The sequence below is a fragment of the Anabrus simplex genome, chromosome 2 (genome assembly GCF_040414725.1).
Source record: "Anabrus simplex isolate iqAnaSimp1 chromosome 2, ASM4041472v1, whole genome shotgun sequence".
NCBI lineage: Eukaryota > Metazoa > Arthropoda > Insecta > Orthoptera > Tettigoniidae > Anabrus > Anabrus simplex.
Window position 1 is genome coordinate 838,274,893 of NC_090266.1, and position 20,681 is coordinate 838,295,573.

The window sequence follows — 20,681 nt, forward strand, 5'->3', positions numbered from 1 at the left end:
TTTTTCACCCCCCGCAGTATGTTTGTAAGTTTTATAAGCTCAGCACTATGTTTACACTAACTAAATGATTACTGTCACCAAATCACACATTCTTCACTTTCACTTAACAGTAATTCATGACACAGGTTCAGTAGTGAACAACTTAAAGAGTTCACGCTTTCTCTTCTACTCGCTATGCCCTCAACTGTATTGCAACTTGTCTTCTCCCCAGAGGCAGTGAAGTTGAAAGAATATTGATCTGCAGTGTTTGAACAAACAATTAGCTACACCTTTCTCTCTGGCCAAGTTGTATTATTATACTTGCATTATTTCTATAGTTTGTGTACCCAGTCTCTTTTTGACCATGGTTGCCCAAACCTTCTTCCTGGGAACACTATCGTACAATTGTGTTCAAGGTAACGTAAAGCATCCTGAAACAACATAGCAATTCCTTTAGTTGCTATACCAAAATTACTGCACACTAGTAAAATGCCATTTAATACATGCAGCAAATAAATAACCTCATGGAAACTTTCTTACCTCCAGTGCACTATATTCAGAGTTGGGAAGTAATTGAGTAGAAGCAGTTGAATTTCTTGCAACAAATACTTTTTTAGTAATTTTTAGTTGCCTTACCTTAATTTTTACTTATTACCAAATGTAATTTTTACTGTAATTTACTTCTTGAAATAATATTGTAAAAGTTCCGAATCTCTCCACAGTGCTCATCGCATCAAGAGTTTAGGAACATTGTAGCCCCATCACTTGCCAAGGGTAAACTACAAAACCAAGGATACATAAGGATGTCGATACCATAATCAGTATGATATTTTTGCTACCAGTAGCCTGCTCAAGTAACAAAAATATAGATGAAGGGTACAGGGGAAGAAGGGGCCATCAACATTTTACTAACTATCCAGTAGAAGAATTTTAAACTTCAAAACCTCATAGAAACTGTTCTTTTTTTCAAAGCCCATAAATGTACAAATCTTGGCACATTCATTATAAATGTCTAACTTATTTTCATGATGGATTTTTAACATACAATAAGGTAAAAATACTATATTGGCAAAGCTCCTAGGGAAGAAAAGCATTGTGCTATATTGGGGTTATTAAGTGAAGGTGAGAATTACACCACGAAGGGAATGATGCACTTACTTTCATAAGCTTCCTCTGGCAGGTCAAATTGGCCATCAGGATGGTCAGAAGCATCATGTCTCTTCCATTTCGCTGCTATGGGGACGAATTCTCAAGCTCCGTTGTAAAAAGTCCGGAAGCTTAACAGCGGTCCTCTCTGGATCTTGATGTCTGTTACTGGTAGGAATGGAAATGATGGATTTCCTTGCATACTTTGTATCCAAGAATTTCTTCTAACTCTTAAACATTGTGTGGTCAGCTGCTACAACATCGAACTGTGAGGGCTTCTGACAAACTTTTGATGATAGAGATCCAGTCACTAGGAAGAATTGCCTGGGCTTTTGAATTCACCAAACCCATGTTTTTATCGTTCTTAAGATAAGAATGGCCCTTTACTGGGAAAGTTAGGTTTTTCCTCAACATTCACCACGTTGAAGAGAACCTAAAGAAAGTGAAGTTCTTCTGTTGTCCACTACATGAGTCACAGAACGTACTCAGTTTCATTACATTAGAATGGTTGTAGATGAAGTGATGCGACAAGGAGCATACCACGTCACTTCTCTTTTCGCCTTCATGCTCCAGATATACATGGAAAACACTTTGGGAAGTGGACAGTACATACAGGGCTGGTAAATGCAAACACATATAACTGTATACTGTAGTAGACATCATTCATGGAGATGTTAGGAACAGCCAGATTTCTCCCACAGACGAAGCTAATCACTTCAAATTCACATTGACCTTTTGATTTCTCCTTATGTCTTCTTTTCCTTAAATAAAATTCTTCAGTTCTGTTTTGCTAACCTCCTGCTGCTCGTACACTGAGTGCGACAACAATACAATGAGGCCCTTCTTCCCCTGAAGGTATGTCAATGAACCCTCTTCCCCTGTATGCTCTTTTTTCTTCAGCTCATTTCTCTGGAGGGAACACCTTCTTTCACAGATGGACTTGCCCACTAGAAAGCCCAAGTGAATATCAGCAGACAGAATAAAGATCACCGTTACAAAAAATGCAGTGAGCTCCATCTTTCCCTGTACCCTTCAGATACTTGGATAATATAGCAAATAAATATTGATACCAACATTATTGTTCGATATTGGCAGTACTGTGCAGTGTAGGCAGTTTAAAACCTGGAGATAATGAAAGAGCAGTAATGAATTAACAATCATTAAAACTTTCAAAACTCTATTGTACATGGATACATGTGTAAACATTATGAACAGTAGAGTACTGACACATACCATAATAAAAATTTAAATGCCCTAATAGTATGAACCTGTTGTTGACGGGCCACTAGTTGGCGATGCCACTGACTTTTGTTTCTACCCAATGTTATGTAAGCTGTAATTGATAAGTCATTAGTAATGAAAATAAATTAGTTAACAACTCTGGGAACTAGTTTCCAAGGACCTCTTTGTACACTATATTAGTGGTCAATCCATCTGGGGCAAGAATCCAGACGAACAGCGACTGACCAGCGATTGCTCTGTATTGTGTGCTTTGACTCGAAACACGTGATTTCCTAGAGAACCATTAAAGTAACAAGGAGAATGTGGATGACCTTTATTATTTGAAATGTTAAAATTCACTAATATAAAAATGATGTGAAAAACCATTTTGAAATTTCCAAGGTATCATGATTAGTCTCGCTTATAAAGGAAACACTAGACGTGGTTTTTGATGTTGTTGTTGTTGGAATTCATAATTTCCCTAACAAGAGGTCATTATCCCCTGTAAATCTGTGAAAGTATTACAATGCAATATTCCATTAGTGGTGCGAAAAAGGTTGCTGAAAAATTTGTCACGGGTCTTAAGAATTACGCGATATGATCTTCCAATTGGCTGGGTAGCTCAGGTGGTAGTGCTCTGGATTTGTAGCCAAAAGGTTGTGAAATAGATTCTCACTGCCTGTTCATTTTTCCAATGTGTTTCTTGTTTGGCTTTTTTTACTGAAATGGCTATTTATTCAATGTTCTTGCAAACTATGCATATACACAAATTTTAACTACTGTTTTTTTTTCTCTTTTCTCTTTCATTTTTGGATGGTTATGTTTCTTGCTCATAAAATATTTCTATGAAAAGTTTTCATTTAGCTTATTAATTAGCACTCATATTTTTCAATAATGTAAGGAACTGGTATTTCAAACAAAAAAAGGTTATTTTGAATCAGTTGGAGCAGTGATTCATCCCACAAATCTATTCTTCGAAAGATCAAATTGGATGCGAATCTTGTTTCTATCCAGGGAATGCAGTAGAAATGCTCGGCGGGAAGATACTTATATTGCAGGTTATAAATTATGTGGTAATTAACAAAATTATAAGAATTTGTATCACAAGATACTTATATCCGATGAGGAAATCATTCTTCCATATCAAGTTGACGAAGAAGGTGCTTGTAACTATCTTGGGGCAGAACAAGATCCATCTGATGACTGTGAACCAGAAGAGAAAAATGGAAGGCTAGACACATGCTCACAGTCTTAGTTGCTTGCTTACTTTGGAGAAGGTGTTTCGCATGGAAGCTTCTAGGAGTGCCCGAAAGTGTATTCTGACAATGCAGTTACGTTTCAAGGTGATGATGGCAGCAAAAAATCTGACAAACAGTAAGACAGCGGGAGATAATATGGATAAAGAATCACTTTACTGTGATGTTTTGAAAATGCAGTTAAAAGATAAGGTGATTTATTTTGAGAACCTTCTTGCTGAAAATGATCTTGCCGCATAAGAATCTTCTACAGTAATTTCCCAAGGAGCCATGTTAATAGGGGAACAACTGTACCATAATGCAGTAGAAATGCTCAGCGCAAAGATACTACGTCCAATGAGGAAATCATTCTTCTGTAGCAAGTTGATGAAGAAGGTGCTTGTAACTACCTATCTCAGAGCAGAAGAAGATCCATCTGATGACTATGAACCAAAAGAGAAAAAACAGTTGAGTACATTATTTTGGACTATAAAATTTAAAAAAAAACATCCAGGGTGGAGTTTCGAATCTCTGCAGAGAAATGGATGCTGCCATTTGGAAAAGCAGGTGGGAAGAAAATATGAAACGTTGTGGTACAACGATTGATAAATATTTGATTATTTGATGCCTAAATGAATGATCGCTTTGTGGAAGCTCGAGAGAATTTACAGCACGTCATGGCAAGAAACTTGAAACAGTGATCTTAAGCAGCTGCAGGCTAATTCCGAGACTTCGAATTCCAGGCCTTCCTCATGGGTCGATCGATTGAAATGGAAACACAGGATTTTCCAGCAGGAAGTCACAAAATTTGTATCAGAGAGAGAGAGAGACAGCTGCGACAGAACAAAATCTCGGCTTCAGCAAATCCGTTTTGGCTCCAGATACAAAATTTGATTCCTCAATTAAACAAGGATTTTGTCATCAACAAGAGCTTTTCATAAAACTTTATACATTAAAAATATAAAATGTTAATTTCTAAGATAATTTTTCATATTTTGAATATGTTTTCCGGGGTGCTAGTATCATTCCACTTTTAATAGAACTCTCCCTAAACAAGGATCGAAAGCAATTCTTGTTAAAAAGAAGAACAGGACATGAGCATTTGTATACCGCACAGTTTGCTCTCACCATTTCTGGAAGAGTATTACTTCTAGTACTCATATGTCAAAAACAGGCAAAGTTGCTTTTGGTCCCAGGGTTCAGAAGATGGTGAATGAGTATGCAAAGAAAGTACACGTATGGCATCATCACATCTGGGAAACTTATGATAATTCTGTATAAGAAACTTCTTGCATGTTGCTTTGAAAATCTTTAACAAATGAAAACTTTCTTCTTTTAATCGAATCTTAGGCAGAGCAAACAAATCCAGCATCGTATGATGAAATCTTTCAGGATGATGAAAGACTGTTGACATGCACTATCAAAGTGATTCCTCCATGATGCACTCCTTTCATTCAACCATTTGATGTCTGTTTCTAGAAGTAGGTAAAAAAATCTTATCACGCCTATTCAAAACTCTGCATTTTTATTAGATCAAGTGTGTGAAATCAATTCCAGAAAGGATAGTATAAAAATTAAATCTATTATTCACCATCAGTTGTCTTCACAGATCATTTTTTTATATGATACAATTCGTGTGATTTGCCACAAAACTTTTGGATGATCAAAAAATTGAATGTTAATCAAGTGTGCTTTCCAATAGGTGATCTGAGAAGCCTTGCTATTGTAACAAATCTTCATTTGTTAGATGTGCAAGATGTTGTATAGCTCCATCTATTCAGTACACATATAAAAATATTTTCATAGAACGCTCATTAGGGCATGCATTAGACCTTGATTTGTGAGGTCATCATCAGCCAGTACATTAAAACTAGAGATGGGCACTATCGACTGATAACTATCGAACTAGTCGATAGTTTAAACTATCGTAACAGTCGACTACTTTTAAAAACAAGTCGACTGAATTCAGTCGCAGTCCCCGTCACGGATCTTTCCACGCTTTGCTCTGCAGTCAGCACAAAACCAGTCGACTGAATTCAGTCGCATTCCCGTCACGGATCTCTCCACGTTTCACTGTCCAGTCAGCACAAAACAAGTCGACTGAATTCAGTCGCATTCCCGTCACAGCGACGCGGAAGCGAATGGAACTATCGGTTTATGGTCATTTTGGATATGTAATATATAATATGTTGACTTTATAGGTACATACTTAATGTGGCGATTTTCTCTTGTCATTTATGTGCTCTTTATTTCGTTGGATATTTGTTTATATTAATTACGTTATTCATAAATAAGACATAACTATAAAAATCTGCATAACTACAATAATAATCTAGAATATACAGTAGTAGTGTGTTTGGCTATTCTCATATATATCTTGATTGTGTACTACAGCAACAAATTTTACATAATATTATTGTTAGCACTGTTCGGGAATAGAGCCTCATTGTCGTGTTTCTACGTTTCACTGTCGATTTAGCACCAAGAAAGACCATGCCTATGATGCTGATTCGTATTAAGGGCATCTCCCTATTTATTAGCGCCATGTACGGATGAGTGCGTAAATCGGATTTTAACCTGCGCAACTGTGAATTCTTCGATAGTGTGATTATAAAAATCTGGGATTGGGGTATGCGCCCACGGTACAGTAGTCTACTATTGTGGCATTTGCCAGGAATGAATGTAGAAAACTCCATGGAAAACTGCATTAAGGATATGGTATCTACTGTCGCCTGTCAGTGAATGGAATACGGACCTGGCATATCCAGGTGGTGCAGCTTGTTATTCCTAATGTGGAGTGGTGTGGACTCCTCGGCTGCGAACGTGAGTCCCTTTGAATAAACTTGTAAGTCACTCAATATAACATTAATTTTGTTCTAATGGGTGTCTATACAGGTGATTTCTAATTATTGGTAAACTGCGTTAAAATCAGTTGAATTCGTAAAAGCACAACTCTCCACTTTTGATACGGAGAGTTTCGACTGGAAACATTCGAATGTTTTTCATGGACTGACTACTTGCGTTATATGAATGCTTTCTTTTGACTGAAATCATTCGACTGTTCAGTCTTCTCAACAGGAAGTAATGAATACTTTTGTTCGACTGAAAACATTCGACTATTCAGTCGATAGTTTGAAGGGACTATCGCCCGACTAGTCGATAGTGCCCATCTCTAATTAAAACCATAATTGCTGAAATATCCAAAATAAACACTGAAACATATTACATCTAAAAATATGGTGAGAAAGAACACTTTAAAATCTTGAATCTTCATTGTCATTTATAAGTGTAAGCTATAAAACATTGTCCATCCATTTTTTGCTTTCTACATTCTTATATAAATGTAGTGACATTGTTGTAAGGTACGTGTTCCTCATATCTGTGCTCGTTTTACGGGCTCATTCGAGGTACCCATAATGAAGGAATGCAGGCGCTCACACGATTCCTGCTGTCTTCTAGCCCATAACCATATATCTCATTATATTACCCTGTTTTAGGGAGAGGGCCAGTGTAGTACTTCAGAATTGTAGTAAAAGCAATGGGATGCATTAAACTAAATTGCAAGTGGCTGGTGGACCACCCAGTATAGTTACAATAGGTGGGAGAGGCGGTATACATTGTTATATTGAAATATAATGGATTCATATGATACTGAGACTCATTGTCTTCTTTCTTTTAAGGTATGCATAAATGCATGGTTCTGGTCAGCAGTCTTCCACGCTAGAGATATTCCATTCACTGAAAAAATGGATTACTTATGTGCATTTTCAATACTTGCATTTTCCTTATGCTGCATGTTCATAAGGTAAGTTGTTGTTATATTTATGATTACAGTCATACACACATTAGTGAACCCTTATCCCTATAGTCATGAGAAACCTGATTTCATTTCCCTTTTTTTTTTTTTTGCAATTTACTTTACGTCTCACCGACACAGATAGGTCTTATGGCGACGATGGGATAGGAAAGGCCTAGAAGTGGGAAGGAAGCGGCCGTGGCCTTAATTAAGGTATAGCTCCAGCCTTTGCCTGGTGTGAAAATGGGAAACTACGGAAAACCATCTTCAGGGCTGCCGACAGTGGGGTTCAAACCCACCATCTCCCAGATGCAAGCTCACAGCTGTGCGCCCCTAACCACACGGCCATCTCGCCCGGTCATTTCACATGCTACCAGAGGGCTTTCTTCAGAGTGCATAGCAGATGTCAAGATGACCCCTCATGTGCCTTACTGATGAAACTGGGAAGCAGAAACAAACTCGTCGGGGATTGTGAAGAAATAGATGTAGAAGAATGGGGATTGATGGGGAGAGAGCCTATCTATTTGAAGATAGCAGTGTAAGAAGATGCAGTGATTGTTTTTGTCCTTTCGTGTTTTCTCATTTGTCCTTGTCTCCTTTTTTATTATACCCCTCTTCCAAGGCTTATCTGTCACTGTGTTTATCCTATTACTTGCTCCTACTTATGTGCCTGTCTTTCTATGTATGAATTAATTTGTCACTTGTTTGTTTCTTTCTATTATTAGTTCTTTAAATAGCAAACCATAAGGAAGGAAAAAACAGTAGTGGTGTATATTACCATACCTCATGCACCAGGTTTCTCTTCTAGCCATGTCTATGTCTTATGTACCAATTTTGGTAGGAAAAGATTATAGTGTTTTCCTTGTTGAAGAGAAGTACTCATAAATAAAGGGCTGTCTTGCTTTAGGTTGTATCTAAGGTATCTAAAGAATACTGATCTCAGTGGTGCAGTCAGTTAAATGATGTTCTTATTTCCCCAAGATATCAGGTTCAATCCTGGCTGACATCAGTGTCATTTGATGCTGTTTAAATGTAACAACTCCCTGCCATTGGCTTCCAGCACATTAAAGAACTCCTTTTCCTACCACTTTTTCCCACACCTGTGGGGTTGCGGGTGCGAACTGCATCACACATGAGGATTTGGGCCTGTTTTACGGCTGGATGCCCTTCCTGATACCAACCCTATATGGAAGGATGTAATTACTGTTGTGTGTTTCTGTGGTGGTTGGTAGTATGTTGTCTGAATATGAAGAGGAGAGTGTTAATAATAAATGGACACAAACACCCAGTCCCAGAGCCAGACAAATTAATCAGAAGCGATTAAAATCCCCGACCCAGCCGGGAATCAAACCTGGGACCCTCTGAACCGAAGGCCAGGACGCTGACTATTCAGCCAACGAGTCGGACATTAAAGAACTCGTGTGGGATGAAATTCTGAATTATTATTATTATTTCTAGCTCATGTACTGTGATTCGTTATGGAATTCTTACATTGTATGCGGAACTCTAGGTAATATATTGTACACATTCTGATTTTATTAGATTCCCTTGCTCTTAGCATTACTCGACAAACACCACGGGGAGGTCGTCATATGTCGCTTCTCATATTAAGTCGGGGTTGGGGAGTTTTCATTATAATGGCAAGTCCCTTTCCTTGTCCACTGCTAGTCACAGTCGATTTGGGGAGTTCCCGTTACAAAGGCAGGCCCCCTTTCCTACTTGCTGTCACATTTGAATTGAGGAGTTTTCATTATAATGGCAGGCCCCCTTGCTTATTGTCACTCACAATCCATTTGGGGAGTGTTCATTGCAATGGCAGGCCTCATTTCCTACTTCCAGACACATTTGAGTTGAGGAGTTTTCATTATAATGGCAGGCCCCTGTTTCCTACTGCCAGTCACAACTTGTTACAGATGTGCTCTTTGACACTAACCCACACCTGAGGCGCCAGCAAATCAGTGCCATACATTAAGATTTCTGACCCCAACTTGGCAGGTTCAATCCTGGCTCAGTCCGGTGGTATTTGAAGGTGTTCAAATGCGTAAGCCTTGTGTCATTGGATTTACTGGCACGTAAAAGAACTTCTGCAGGACTAAATTCTACTCCTCAGCATCTCCAAAAACCATAAAAGTAGTTAGTGGGACGTAAAGCAAATAATATTATTATTATTATTATTATTATTATTATTATTATTATTATTATTATTATTATTATTATTATTATTATTATACATTAAGATAGGGAATAGAAAAAATAGGACCTGTCCCTCTTTGTAGGTACACCACCGTACCACCATGAGGTACCATTATACCACCAATAGCAATGAACTCAATGCCTAATGAATCCTATTATGAAAAGAAAAAAAAAAGGAAATAAAGTCAACTATGAGAAATAGGAACTACTGTATACTGGAGCTGTAGGTAAACAGAAAGGAAAACCTGGTAGAATAACTACCGTATAACGTTGGACCAAAAGGAATCTTAGAATGTGGAAGGTATTAAGAATAAAAGAAAAGAAGAAGAGAAGATTAGAAGATGTGTTTGAACAATAAAAGTTGCAAGTTGTTTAATGAGCTGTACGAAGCAGTGTGATCTGCATGATAGAATGCAGAAGCACGTCTGATTATACTGCTGTAAATGAGATTGCTGCACGCAGAAGCTTGTCTGTGCTTTTCTAGTTACAGAAGATAGATATGCAAAAGAAATGGAAAACAGAGTAGGCTATGACTGACAGGAACTACAGCATACAGGCACTCTAGGCAAGCCTGGTAGAATAACTATAGGGTTGTGACCAAAATGAGTTTGAAAAGATGGAAAATATTCAGAATAAAAGACAGAAGATAGATATAAAAGAAAAAAAGACGTACGACAAATAGAAGTTAGTTCATTGAACTGTATAAAGCTGTTTGATAGAACCCAGAAGCACGTCTAATCATTTTGCTGTAAATAATAATTTCATGTAGTTATTTCTAGCCTGGTGCAATCCTTGTAAGGCAGACCCAGGACGAGGGTGGGCAACATTTGCCATGTGTAGGTAGGACACTGCGTGTTGTCATAATGGAGGATAATGTTGTGTGTGGTGTGCGAGTGGCAAGGATGTTGGGGACAGTGTGAAGACCCAGTCCTCAAAGCAAGGGAATTAACAATTTTAGGTTGAAATCTCTGACCCTGTCAGGAGTTGAACCCGGGGCCCTCTGAACCGAAGAGCACTATGCTGACCATTCAACCAAGGAATTGGACATTGCTGTATATGAGAAAGCAGCATGCAGAAGCACATCTGATCGTATTGCTGTAAATGAGACAGCAAACTGTGGGCACTGTGAAAATCTCTGTTAGAATAATTTATCTTCTTCCTGTAATCTTTCTACATGTCTTATGCAATCTGAAAAGTGGAAGATGTAATGCTTCTGATTGCCTTGTTTTGGAGTATATCACCATCTGCTCTCCAGCACCTTGATTGTAGAGCGGTGGCAGTGTGGTGCCAATAACTTGAAAAAAGTTGGATTTAGAGCCTTAAAACGTGGTTTCCGGTGTCCCTTGGGACTTCCTGAGATTTGCTCCTCGCATCGGAAGACTTAAAATGATCTTGGTCTCATCCTTGTTTGACAAATTCAATTTTCGCCTATATTAGCCTATGCTATTTTGGCAAAGGACCTAAATCTAGTGTAGAAAATGAATTTTGAAAAATCCTTTCTTTGTACATCTTTAGGGCAAGAGGTGAACCTATGTTCCTGATTTCAGCTTTCTAGATCTTTTGAATCTGGAGATTTCATGATCAGTGAGTGGTATTTGGCTTTTATACATACATACATACATACATACATACATACATACATACATACATACATACATACATTATCATTATAGACAGTTATGCCTTTCAGCGTTCAGTCTGCAAGCCTCTGTGAATTTACTAAACATCGCCACAATCCTCTATTTGCAGCTAGTGCTGTGGCCTCATTTACTTTATACCTCTTACCTTTAAATCATTTGAAACTGAGTCTAACCATCGTCGTCTTGGTCTCCCTCTACTTCTCTTACCCTCCATAACAGAGTCCAGTATTCTCCTATGTAACCTATCCTCCTCCATATGCCTCACATGATCCCACCACCAAAGCCGGTTTATGCGTACAGCTTCATCCATAGAGTTCATTCCTAAATTAACCTTTATCTCCTCATTCCAAGTACCCCCCTGCCATTGTTCCCACCTGTTTGTACCAGAAGTCATTCTCACTACTTTCATGTCTGTTACTTCTAACTTATGAATAAGATATCCTGAGTCCACCCAGCGTTCGCTTCCGTAAAGTAAAGTTGATCTGAAAACAGACTGATGTAAAGATAGTTTTGTCCCGGAGCTGACTTCCTTCTTACAGAACACTGTTGGTCGCAACTGCGAGCTCACTGCATTAGCTTTACTACACCTTGATTCAATCTCACTTACTATATTACCATCCTGGGAGAACACACAACCTAAATACTTTAAATTATCTACCTGTTCCAGCTTTGTACCACCAATCTGACATTCAGTTCTGTTGAAGTTCGTACCTACTGACGTCAGTTTAGTCTTCGATAGGCTAATTTTCATACCATACTCATTGCACCTCTTTTCAAGCTCCAAGATATTAGACTGCAGGCTTTCGGCACAATCTGCTATTAAGACCAAGTCATCAGCATAGGCCAGACTGCTTACTACATTTCCACCTAACTGAACTCCCTGCCACTTTATACCTTTCAGCAGATGATCCAGGTAAACTATAAACAGCAAAAGTGAAAGATTACAGCTTTGTCTAATCCCTGTAAGTACCCTAAACCAAGAACTCATTCTACCATCAATTCTCACTGCAGCCCAATTGTGAACATAAATGCCTTTGATTGATTTTAATAATCTACCCTTTATTCCATAGACCCTAGTATGTCAAACATCTTTTCCCTTGGTACCCTGTCATATGCTTTCTCTAGATCTACGAAACATAAACCCAACTGTCTATTCCTCTCGCAACATTTTTCATTTACCTGGCACATACTGAAAATCTGATCCTGACAGACCCTTTGTGGTCTGAAACCACACTGGTTTTCATCCAACTTCCTATCAACCACTGATCACATCCTCCCTTCCAAGAGGCCAGTGAATACATTGGCTGGTATACTGATGATGATGATGATGATGATGATGATGATGCTTGTTGTTTAAAGGGGCCTAACCTCTAGTTCATCGGCCTGCCTGGTATACTAATCAATGAGGTACCTCAATAGTTGTGGCAATCCTTCCTGTTACCTTGCTTGTAGATAGGTGCAATTACTGCTTTCGTCCAATCTGAAGGTACCTTACCAACACTCCATGCTAATCTTACTAATGTATGAAGCCATTTCATCCCTCCCTTTCCACTATACTTCACCATTTCAGGTCTAATTTCAACTATTCCTGCACTTTATGACAATGGAGTTTATTTACCATCCTTTCCACTTCCTCAAGTGTAATTTCACCAACGTTATTTTCCTCCTCCCCATGAGCTTGGTTGTTTGCAACACCACCAGGAAGATCTCCTTTTACGTTGAGAAGATTATTCAAAATATTCCCTCCACCTGTCCAGCGATTCCCTGGGATCTATTATGAGTTCACCTGAACTACCCAAAACACTGTTCATTTGCTTTTTCCCTCCCTTCCTAAGATTCTTTATTACTCTCTAGAAAGGTTTCCCTGCTGCTTGAACTAGCCTTTCCTGGTTATTAGCAAAATTTTCCCATGACTTCTTTTTGGATTCAACAACTATCTGTTTCGTTCTGTTTCTTTCGTCTATGTACAATTCCCTCTCTGAATCGGCCCTTGTGTGGAGCCATTTCTGATATGCCTTATTTTTACGTTTACAAGCTGCTCTCACTTCATCATTCCACCATGATGTTCGCTTTTTTCCCATCTTTTGCACACAGTTATTCCTAGGTATTCCCTTGCTACAACAGCATCCCTGTATACCACCCATTCTCCTTCTATATCCCGAACCTGCTTACTGTCCACTGTTTGGAACTTTTCACTAATCATATCCATGTACTTCTGTCTAATTTCCTCATCCTGGAGATTTTCTACCCTTATTCATCTGCAGAAAAATTAATTTTCTCTATCCTAGGCCTAGAGATAATTAGTTCACTACAGATAAAATAGTGGTCTGTATCTTTGAAAAATCCCTGGAAAACTTCTCACATTCCTAACAGATTTGCTGAATTCAAAGTCGGTTAGTATATAATCTATTATGGATCTGGTGCCCCTACCCTCCGATGTGTAGCGGTGAATAGCGTTATGTTTGAAGAATGTATTTGTAACTGCTAAACCCATATTAGCACAGAAGTCCAACAAATGCTTCCCATTCCTATCAGTTTCCATATCTTCCCCACATTTACCAGTCACCCTTTCATATCCTTCAGTTGTATTTCTAACTCGCGCATTGAAATTGCCCATTAGAACTATCCTCTCCTTGCTGTTGACTGTGACTGTGATGTCACTCAATGCTTCATAAAACTTGTCAACTTCATCCCCATCTACACCCTCACATGGTGAATACACTGAGACAATTCTCGTCCTAATTCCTCCAATCGCCAAATCTACCCACATCATTCACTCATTTACATGCCTGACAGAAACTATGTTGTGTGCAGTAGTATTCCTGATGAACAGTCCTACCCCATACTCTGCCCTTCCCTTTTTAACACCTGTCAAGTACACTTTATAATCTCCTCTCTCTTCTTCGTTATCTCCCCTTACCCGAATATCACTTACTCCTAGCACATCCAGATGCATCCTCTTTGTTGACTGAGCCAGTTCTACTTTTTTCCATAAGCCCCATTAATATTGATAGCTCATCATCGAAATCCAATATTTGTCGCCAAGTTGTTTCCAAGGAGTCCCTCGTCTGTCAAATGGGAGTGGGACTCCATTACTCCCATAGGTCCGAGGCTTGATTAAGATGTTCTGAGCTCAGTAAATTCATGAAGCAGAATGTTACCCTATTTGCACATAGTCCCAGTGAGAATCTCTCCTCTAACGGGTTAGGGACCACGGTGGATTGTATAGTCCTAGCCACCTGAGCACAAGGAGGATCATGACTCAGAATATGTCCGAGATGCCCACTCCCATTCCATAGCATCTGGTATCCCGACTCTCAGGACCACTTACTAGGCCACTCAGACGTTACCCATGGTTCATGAACTAGGATGTGACTACAGTAACCCACACCATGAACCATTGGCTTTTATATATAGGGATTATTGTTGTTATTGTTGTCATTTAACCTAAAACAACTTTTTGTCTATACCAAACACAGAACAACTATGAACATGGGCTCCTCCAGGAGCGTGCTTCCTGCTGAGCATTGGTGCCACCTTAACAGATGAGTGAGAGGTAGAGAGATTTGACACAGTTCTCCGCTCGCAATGTACACATGTTGTTCTTCTTAAACACAATGCACTCCGAATTGAAATGCATGTATGTAGGTAATAGAAGCCCTAATCCTACAATTACCCATGCTTACAACGAAGCTTACACATGGATATATTTATGATATGAGGCAGGTGTAGAGCAATACCCTCCGGAAGATGACATCCAATTCTCAACCCATGTGAGGTTGTGTTTTTTATTTGATAAGATGTAATGTATTCCACATGGCATTCTGAGTAAGATTTCCTGTGGTGTCCTTATAAGGTAAAATAAATACATAAATTAATTCAGTGGAGCCAGTTCTCTTTTATTGGGTCAATCCATATATATTAGCACTGTTTAGCAGGCTGGCCTTTGATTCAAGGGGTTCCAGGTACCAGTTCCTTGTCGGGTTGGGGATTTTAAGTTTCATTCGGCATTAGATTTCATCTTAGGTAGGGCTCCATCCTGAGATGCGCAGGTTGCCTACGCAGCATCAACTTGAAAGACCTGCACGAGGCCTCTCTGGAGGCCACACATTATTAGCACTATTAGTAATATTAGGAGTACACTACATTTACTGAAAGAATGTCCGGCTCCATGGCTAAATGGTTAGCATATTGGCCTTTGGACCGAGGGGTGCTGAGTTTATTTGCCAGCCGGGTTAATTGCAATGGTTTGGGGTCTGGGTGCCGTCTTCAGCATTAGAATTCATCACAGATAAGGCTCCATCCTCACAGATGCACTGATCGCCTATAAGGCATCGACTCGACCTGCACCGGGCCTTTCGGGATGCCACAGGCTGTTATTCATTATTATACTTAAATAATAAAAATTAGAAACACATTCTCGACTGAAAAGCCGATACGTCCTACAATGGAACTGCTATGACTTCTTCTTCTTCTTCTTCTTCTTCATCATCACTTGTGTTAGGGTCAGAGTCACTGTCCCTAAAATTTATTAAAATTTTGGAATTGTGTTGTCCCTTTCCAACTCTCTGTGAAAATCCCTTTCCTGTAGTTTTTCAGTATGTGCCACATGTGTCTCCCAGTCCTCGATTATAACTCTATCAAGAGCTTCATTTGTGAATCATTCCATGTCCACAAGTCAAAATGTATTGTTTAACTTGGCTACTTCACCCTTCACTTTAGCCCATATCATCTCAATCAGACTATATTGGCTATGATGTGGATTCAAGCAGATAACTTGGTGGCCTAATTCCAGCTCGATCTGATCTAATTAATACCTTTTTCAAATGTTTAATATGGCATGACTCGGGCTAGTAACTCCAGCTTTGTGTCTGTTGGATCGTATAAAATGTTGTGTTCCTGCAGCCACTGTTCTATATCTGATTTATGAGAGCTAGTGTTGGGCAGTTTTTCTATTACTTTAGAATGGTAGCTAGCGTTATCCGCTATTATGATCAATCCCTCTTCCAAGTTATTCAGAAAATGATGAACAAATGAGTCTTTAAATGAGTCAGAATTAATTTCCAAATGATAATCCGAATCCTTGCTGTGAGGACGGGAACGAAAAACTCGCGTAATGTCTCATACAAATCCGTTTTTTGCTGACCCTATATGAAGTATGATCAGCCTTTCCTCCTTTTCTTACGGGTACTTGTAGGCCCCCTCTTCCAGATGAATCTTGCAATATGTCCTCTGTGGAGTGGTTCTGATTAATCCAGGTTTCATCCAGATAGAAGTCCGACTCGTTGGCTGAATGGTCAGCGTTCTGGCCTTCGGTTCAGAGGGTCCCGGGTTCGATTCCCGGCCGGGTCGGGGATTTTAACCTTAATTGGTTAATTCCAATGGCCCGGGGGCTGGGTGTTTGTGCTGTCCCCAACATCCCTGCAACTCACACACCACACATAACACTCTCCTCCACCACAATAACACGCAGTTACCTACAAATGGCAGATGCCGCCCACCCTCATCGGAGGGTCTGCCTTGCAAGGGCTGCACTCGGCTAGAAATAGCCACACGAAATTATTATTATTATTATTATCCAGATAGAAGTATGGTCTGTCATCACCAGAGGTCTGTAGAGTATGCACTATATGTAAAAAAATTTAGTCTGGCGTCAACAATGTCGCTTCTTTTTAAAACGAATTTCCTACAGTCATTGCCTCGCTTGTATTTGAAACCAAGGGATTTCAGTAATGTGTACATGGAAGATACAGAGCCCTTGTTAATTTTCCTCTTCATTAAGTACACCAATTTCTTGGCTGCTGGAAATTCCCATTATGGTACAAGTCAAATATTGTTTGGCGTAAAACACACTTTTCTAAATTGTCTCAATTTGTTACACGTTTCTGAACTGTGCAATGTTGACCTGGTGATCTAAACATGGGCTTATTCCCTATTCCAGCATTCTTTCTGCCCTCAGAAAGAATATTGGACACAGTGTGTACACTCATACTGTAAGCTTGAGTCGTCATCTCCCGGCTTTGAGAAAACTTTGTGTTCTCACACCCTTCTGTATTTGAAAGCTTCTTTAAAAAGCCATACACACTGTAAATTATATTTCTCACTGACTGTATAAAACTTTATGTGTAATACCACTATCAGTGTTCAGCATCTATTTGGCTTGCCAAGAGACATTTTGAATACAAATTTCAGCTTACAGAACGTCTTAAACTTCCATCACACTAATCTGATGCCGCAATACTGTCAGCCTAGCTTGTATTTCGCTGAGAGAAATTCTCTAAACACACTTCCCCAGTAAACGTAAATATTTCAACACCTTCCTATCTTTCTTACTCATGTGTGAGAATGAGATGTTGAAATTATCCCTTCAGTTCAAGGGCAGATAGTATCTGCGAACGCCTGATCGTAAAAACACTGTGTTTGGATGGACAGCTTCAGAACTTTCAGCACTGTCACATAGCATCACCAAAACAGTTCAATCTGTTATGATCTTCTTGCTTGGAAAGAAATATAGATATCGAACATAGCTCACCAGCACGTTCATTTACACTAGCCTGCAAAAAAAAACTTTTTTTGTGCGGTAAAAAGGAAAATAAGTGGGTTTTATGAATTTAGCGCAGAATTCGAGAAAAAAATTAGTTTTGGCGTATCACGTGTGGTTTAGTGGCAATTTTACAAAATGTTATTTTGTTCTTACTTGTTGATACTTAGTATTGATTAAATTTAGTATATTAATGTAAATTTCAGCTTGCAAAACGTAATCATATTTTGCATGCATTAAATACACATAAATGCTGCTTTGTAAGCAAGTAGATGGTTTGTATTATATATTTTTATTTATTTATTTATTTACAGAGTTTACGCCCACATTGGAGCACTTAAATCAGACTACAACAAATTTGTCTTCCTTTTCTTCTCCCAAAAAGTCTTGAGTCTGGTTGACCTGGCTGCCCTCTCCGCATCCGTTATAACATATTGTTTCCTCTGTACAGTGGTCAGAGGAAGCGCATTTATTCTTCAAAATACTTTTCTCGCCTCTGTTTTATATGGTTTGCATGGTAATATTCAACTCCTCCAAATCACTTTGGACTTCTTTAAACCAATTGTTTTTTGATTTATTATTCCAAAAGTAATTAAATAATTGTTTTAAAACTCTGTTATCACTTAGTCGAAATATATGACAAAAAAAAGGCAATTCTTCTTTTTCTCATCGTGACTGTGATGGACTCGCTTTCCCGATAGATAACCTCATTCGGCAACAATCTCCATTGCCCATCCATCTGATGTTTCTTGTTTATGATCGTCCTGAGTATCCTTCGATCAACTCGCTGTAAGCGTTCTGTTGTTGATCTAGTATTGAGTTTAAATAATGTTTCACAAGCATAAGTTGCTTCTGGTTTAATAACAGAGTTATAATGCCTAAATTTAGCATTAATCGAAAGACATTTCTTTTTGTATGTAGGCCAAGTTATCCGTTGTGCCTGCTTCAGTTTATATATTCTGCTCTCTATTGATGGATTTTCATTGCAATTCCAAGTGAGATTTTCACCCAAATATTTAAATGTACTTACAATTTCAATTCGTTTATTATTATTTAATAATAGCTCTGAATTTAAAGTTCTGAAAGTAGGCATTATTTTTGCTTTATCATACGAAATTTGCAATCCAACTTTTTTCGCTACATTTGCAAGTTCTTCCAATTGAACTTTAGCCTCTTCGAAACCATTTGCCAGTATCACAAGATCATCCGCGAATGCCAAGCAATTTAGTTTGATATTTTTTCCAATTTTGACTTTTGGAGGACATACCTTAGTCCACTCTCGCATGACCTTTTCCAATACACAATTGAACAATAATGGCGAAAGTCCATCTCCCTGGCGGAGGCCTGTTGTAATTGCAAATGATTTAGATAACTCATTTCTGAATCTAACTTTAGATTGAGTATTCTTAAGAGTCATACCAATCAGGCTAATAAGTTTGGAATGTAGACCAAATTCCTGAAGGACATTCAACAGTGATTCACGATGTATACTATCATACGCCTTTTGAAAATCAACAAACGTAATAACTAAATTTTTGTTTCTAGATCTATGATGTTTCATAATCCATTTTAAACTGATGATTTGGTCAGGGCAGCTTCTTCCTGGACGAAATCCACCTTGATATTCCCCTAGTTCACAGTCAAGATGTCCCTGTATTCTGTTATAGATAATCTTAGATAAAATCTTATATGTAATATCCAATAATGATACTCCCCGATAATTATTTGGATCAGATCTATCGCCCTTTTTATGCAATGGTTGAATTATTGCCATATTCCACTCTTCAGGCATTGTAGCAGTATTCCAAATATCTATAAGATGTTTATGTAGATTCTGAACAGTTTGGTCATTAGCATTCTTCCATACCTCTGTGACGATTTGGTTCTCTCCCAGTGCTTTATAATTTTTAAGGGAATCGATTGCTGCTCTTACTTCATTATAAACGGGCGGTGTGACCTTTTCTAAAGGTATCCTATTTTTTGGATGTGTGTCATATTGCAGGTATTCTGAAGGTTCCTCAGTGTTAAGTAAGTTCTCAAAGTATCTAGCTAAAATTTCCACATTATCTTGATTAGTATGTGCCTGTTTTCCATCAGTATCTCTCATTAGGAGTGTTGGGGGAGTATAATTAGTTTGGTATTGCCGAAATGTTTTATAGTAATCTCTTGTCTTATGTTGAGTAAATGCTTCGTCAGTAGAGTGTAACATCTCCGTGTGATAATTTCTCTTAACCCTTCGGATGATTTTAGCTGTATGTCATCTAGCAGTAACAAGTTCTTCGCGTGACTGTTCTGTTTTCCGTTGTTGATCAATCAACCATGCCTTGTGTCGGTGTTGAATCGCTGCATCGCACTCCTCATTCCACCAAGCATGTTTTTTCCTCTTTTTAACGGGAGCGTTTTCCTCAGCAATGGTTTTTAGCTTGTTAATTACCGTTCCCAAATCATCGCTTAGATAGGTTTTAGATTGTTCATAATATAATTTATTATTAATGAGATAGCTAGGGTCATATGTTTTCTTCCTATTACATTTGGAGAGAATGCGTATCTTTTTTGGAGTTAATTTTATTTTAATTTTGGACAGATAATGATCTGAATCTATGTCCACTCCACGGAGGACCCTGACATTGTAAATTTCCTTATGATAGTTCTTATCCATAGCTACATGATCAATTTGGAACTCCCCTAATTTAATATTAGGGCACTTCCAAGTCATCAGTTTATGTGGTCGTCGTTTGAATCGTGTGGTTTCCAAAACTAGCCCATGATCAATACAAAGATCGATCAATCTCTGACCATTCCTGTTAGTTAGATGATTAGCTGGCCACTTACCTACAACATTACGAAACTTTTTCTCACGGCCTATTTTAGCATTGAAATCGCCAAGCATGACTTTAATATGGATATCGGAAATGGATGATAATAGTTGG

At 38.6% G+C, this 20,681-nt stretch overlaps 1 protein-coding gene across 1 annotated transcript in view; it reads left to right on the forward strand.

Annotated features, from left to right (window-relative positions):
* The window catches only part of PGAP3 (Per1-like protein PGAP3), a 108,216-nt gene that overhangs the window by 13,436 nt on the left and 74,099 nt on the right, over positions 1–20,681 (forward strand). The window contains exon 4 of the mRNA XM_067139475.2: positions 7,262–7,386. Within this exon, the coding sequence (XP_066995576.1) occupies positions 7,262–7,386 (125 nt within the window). The remainder of the gene's footprint in view (positions 1–7,261; positions 7,387–20,681) is intronic.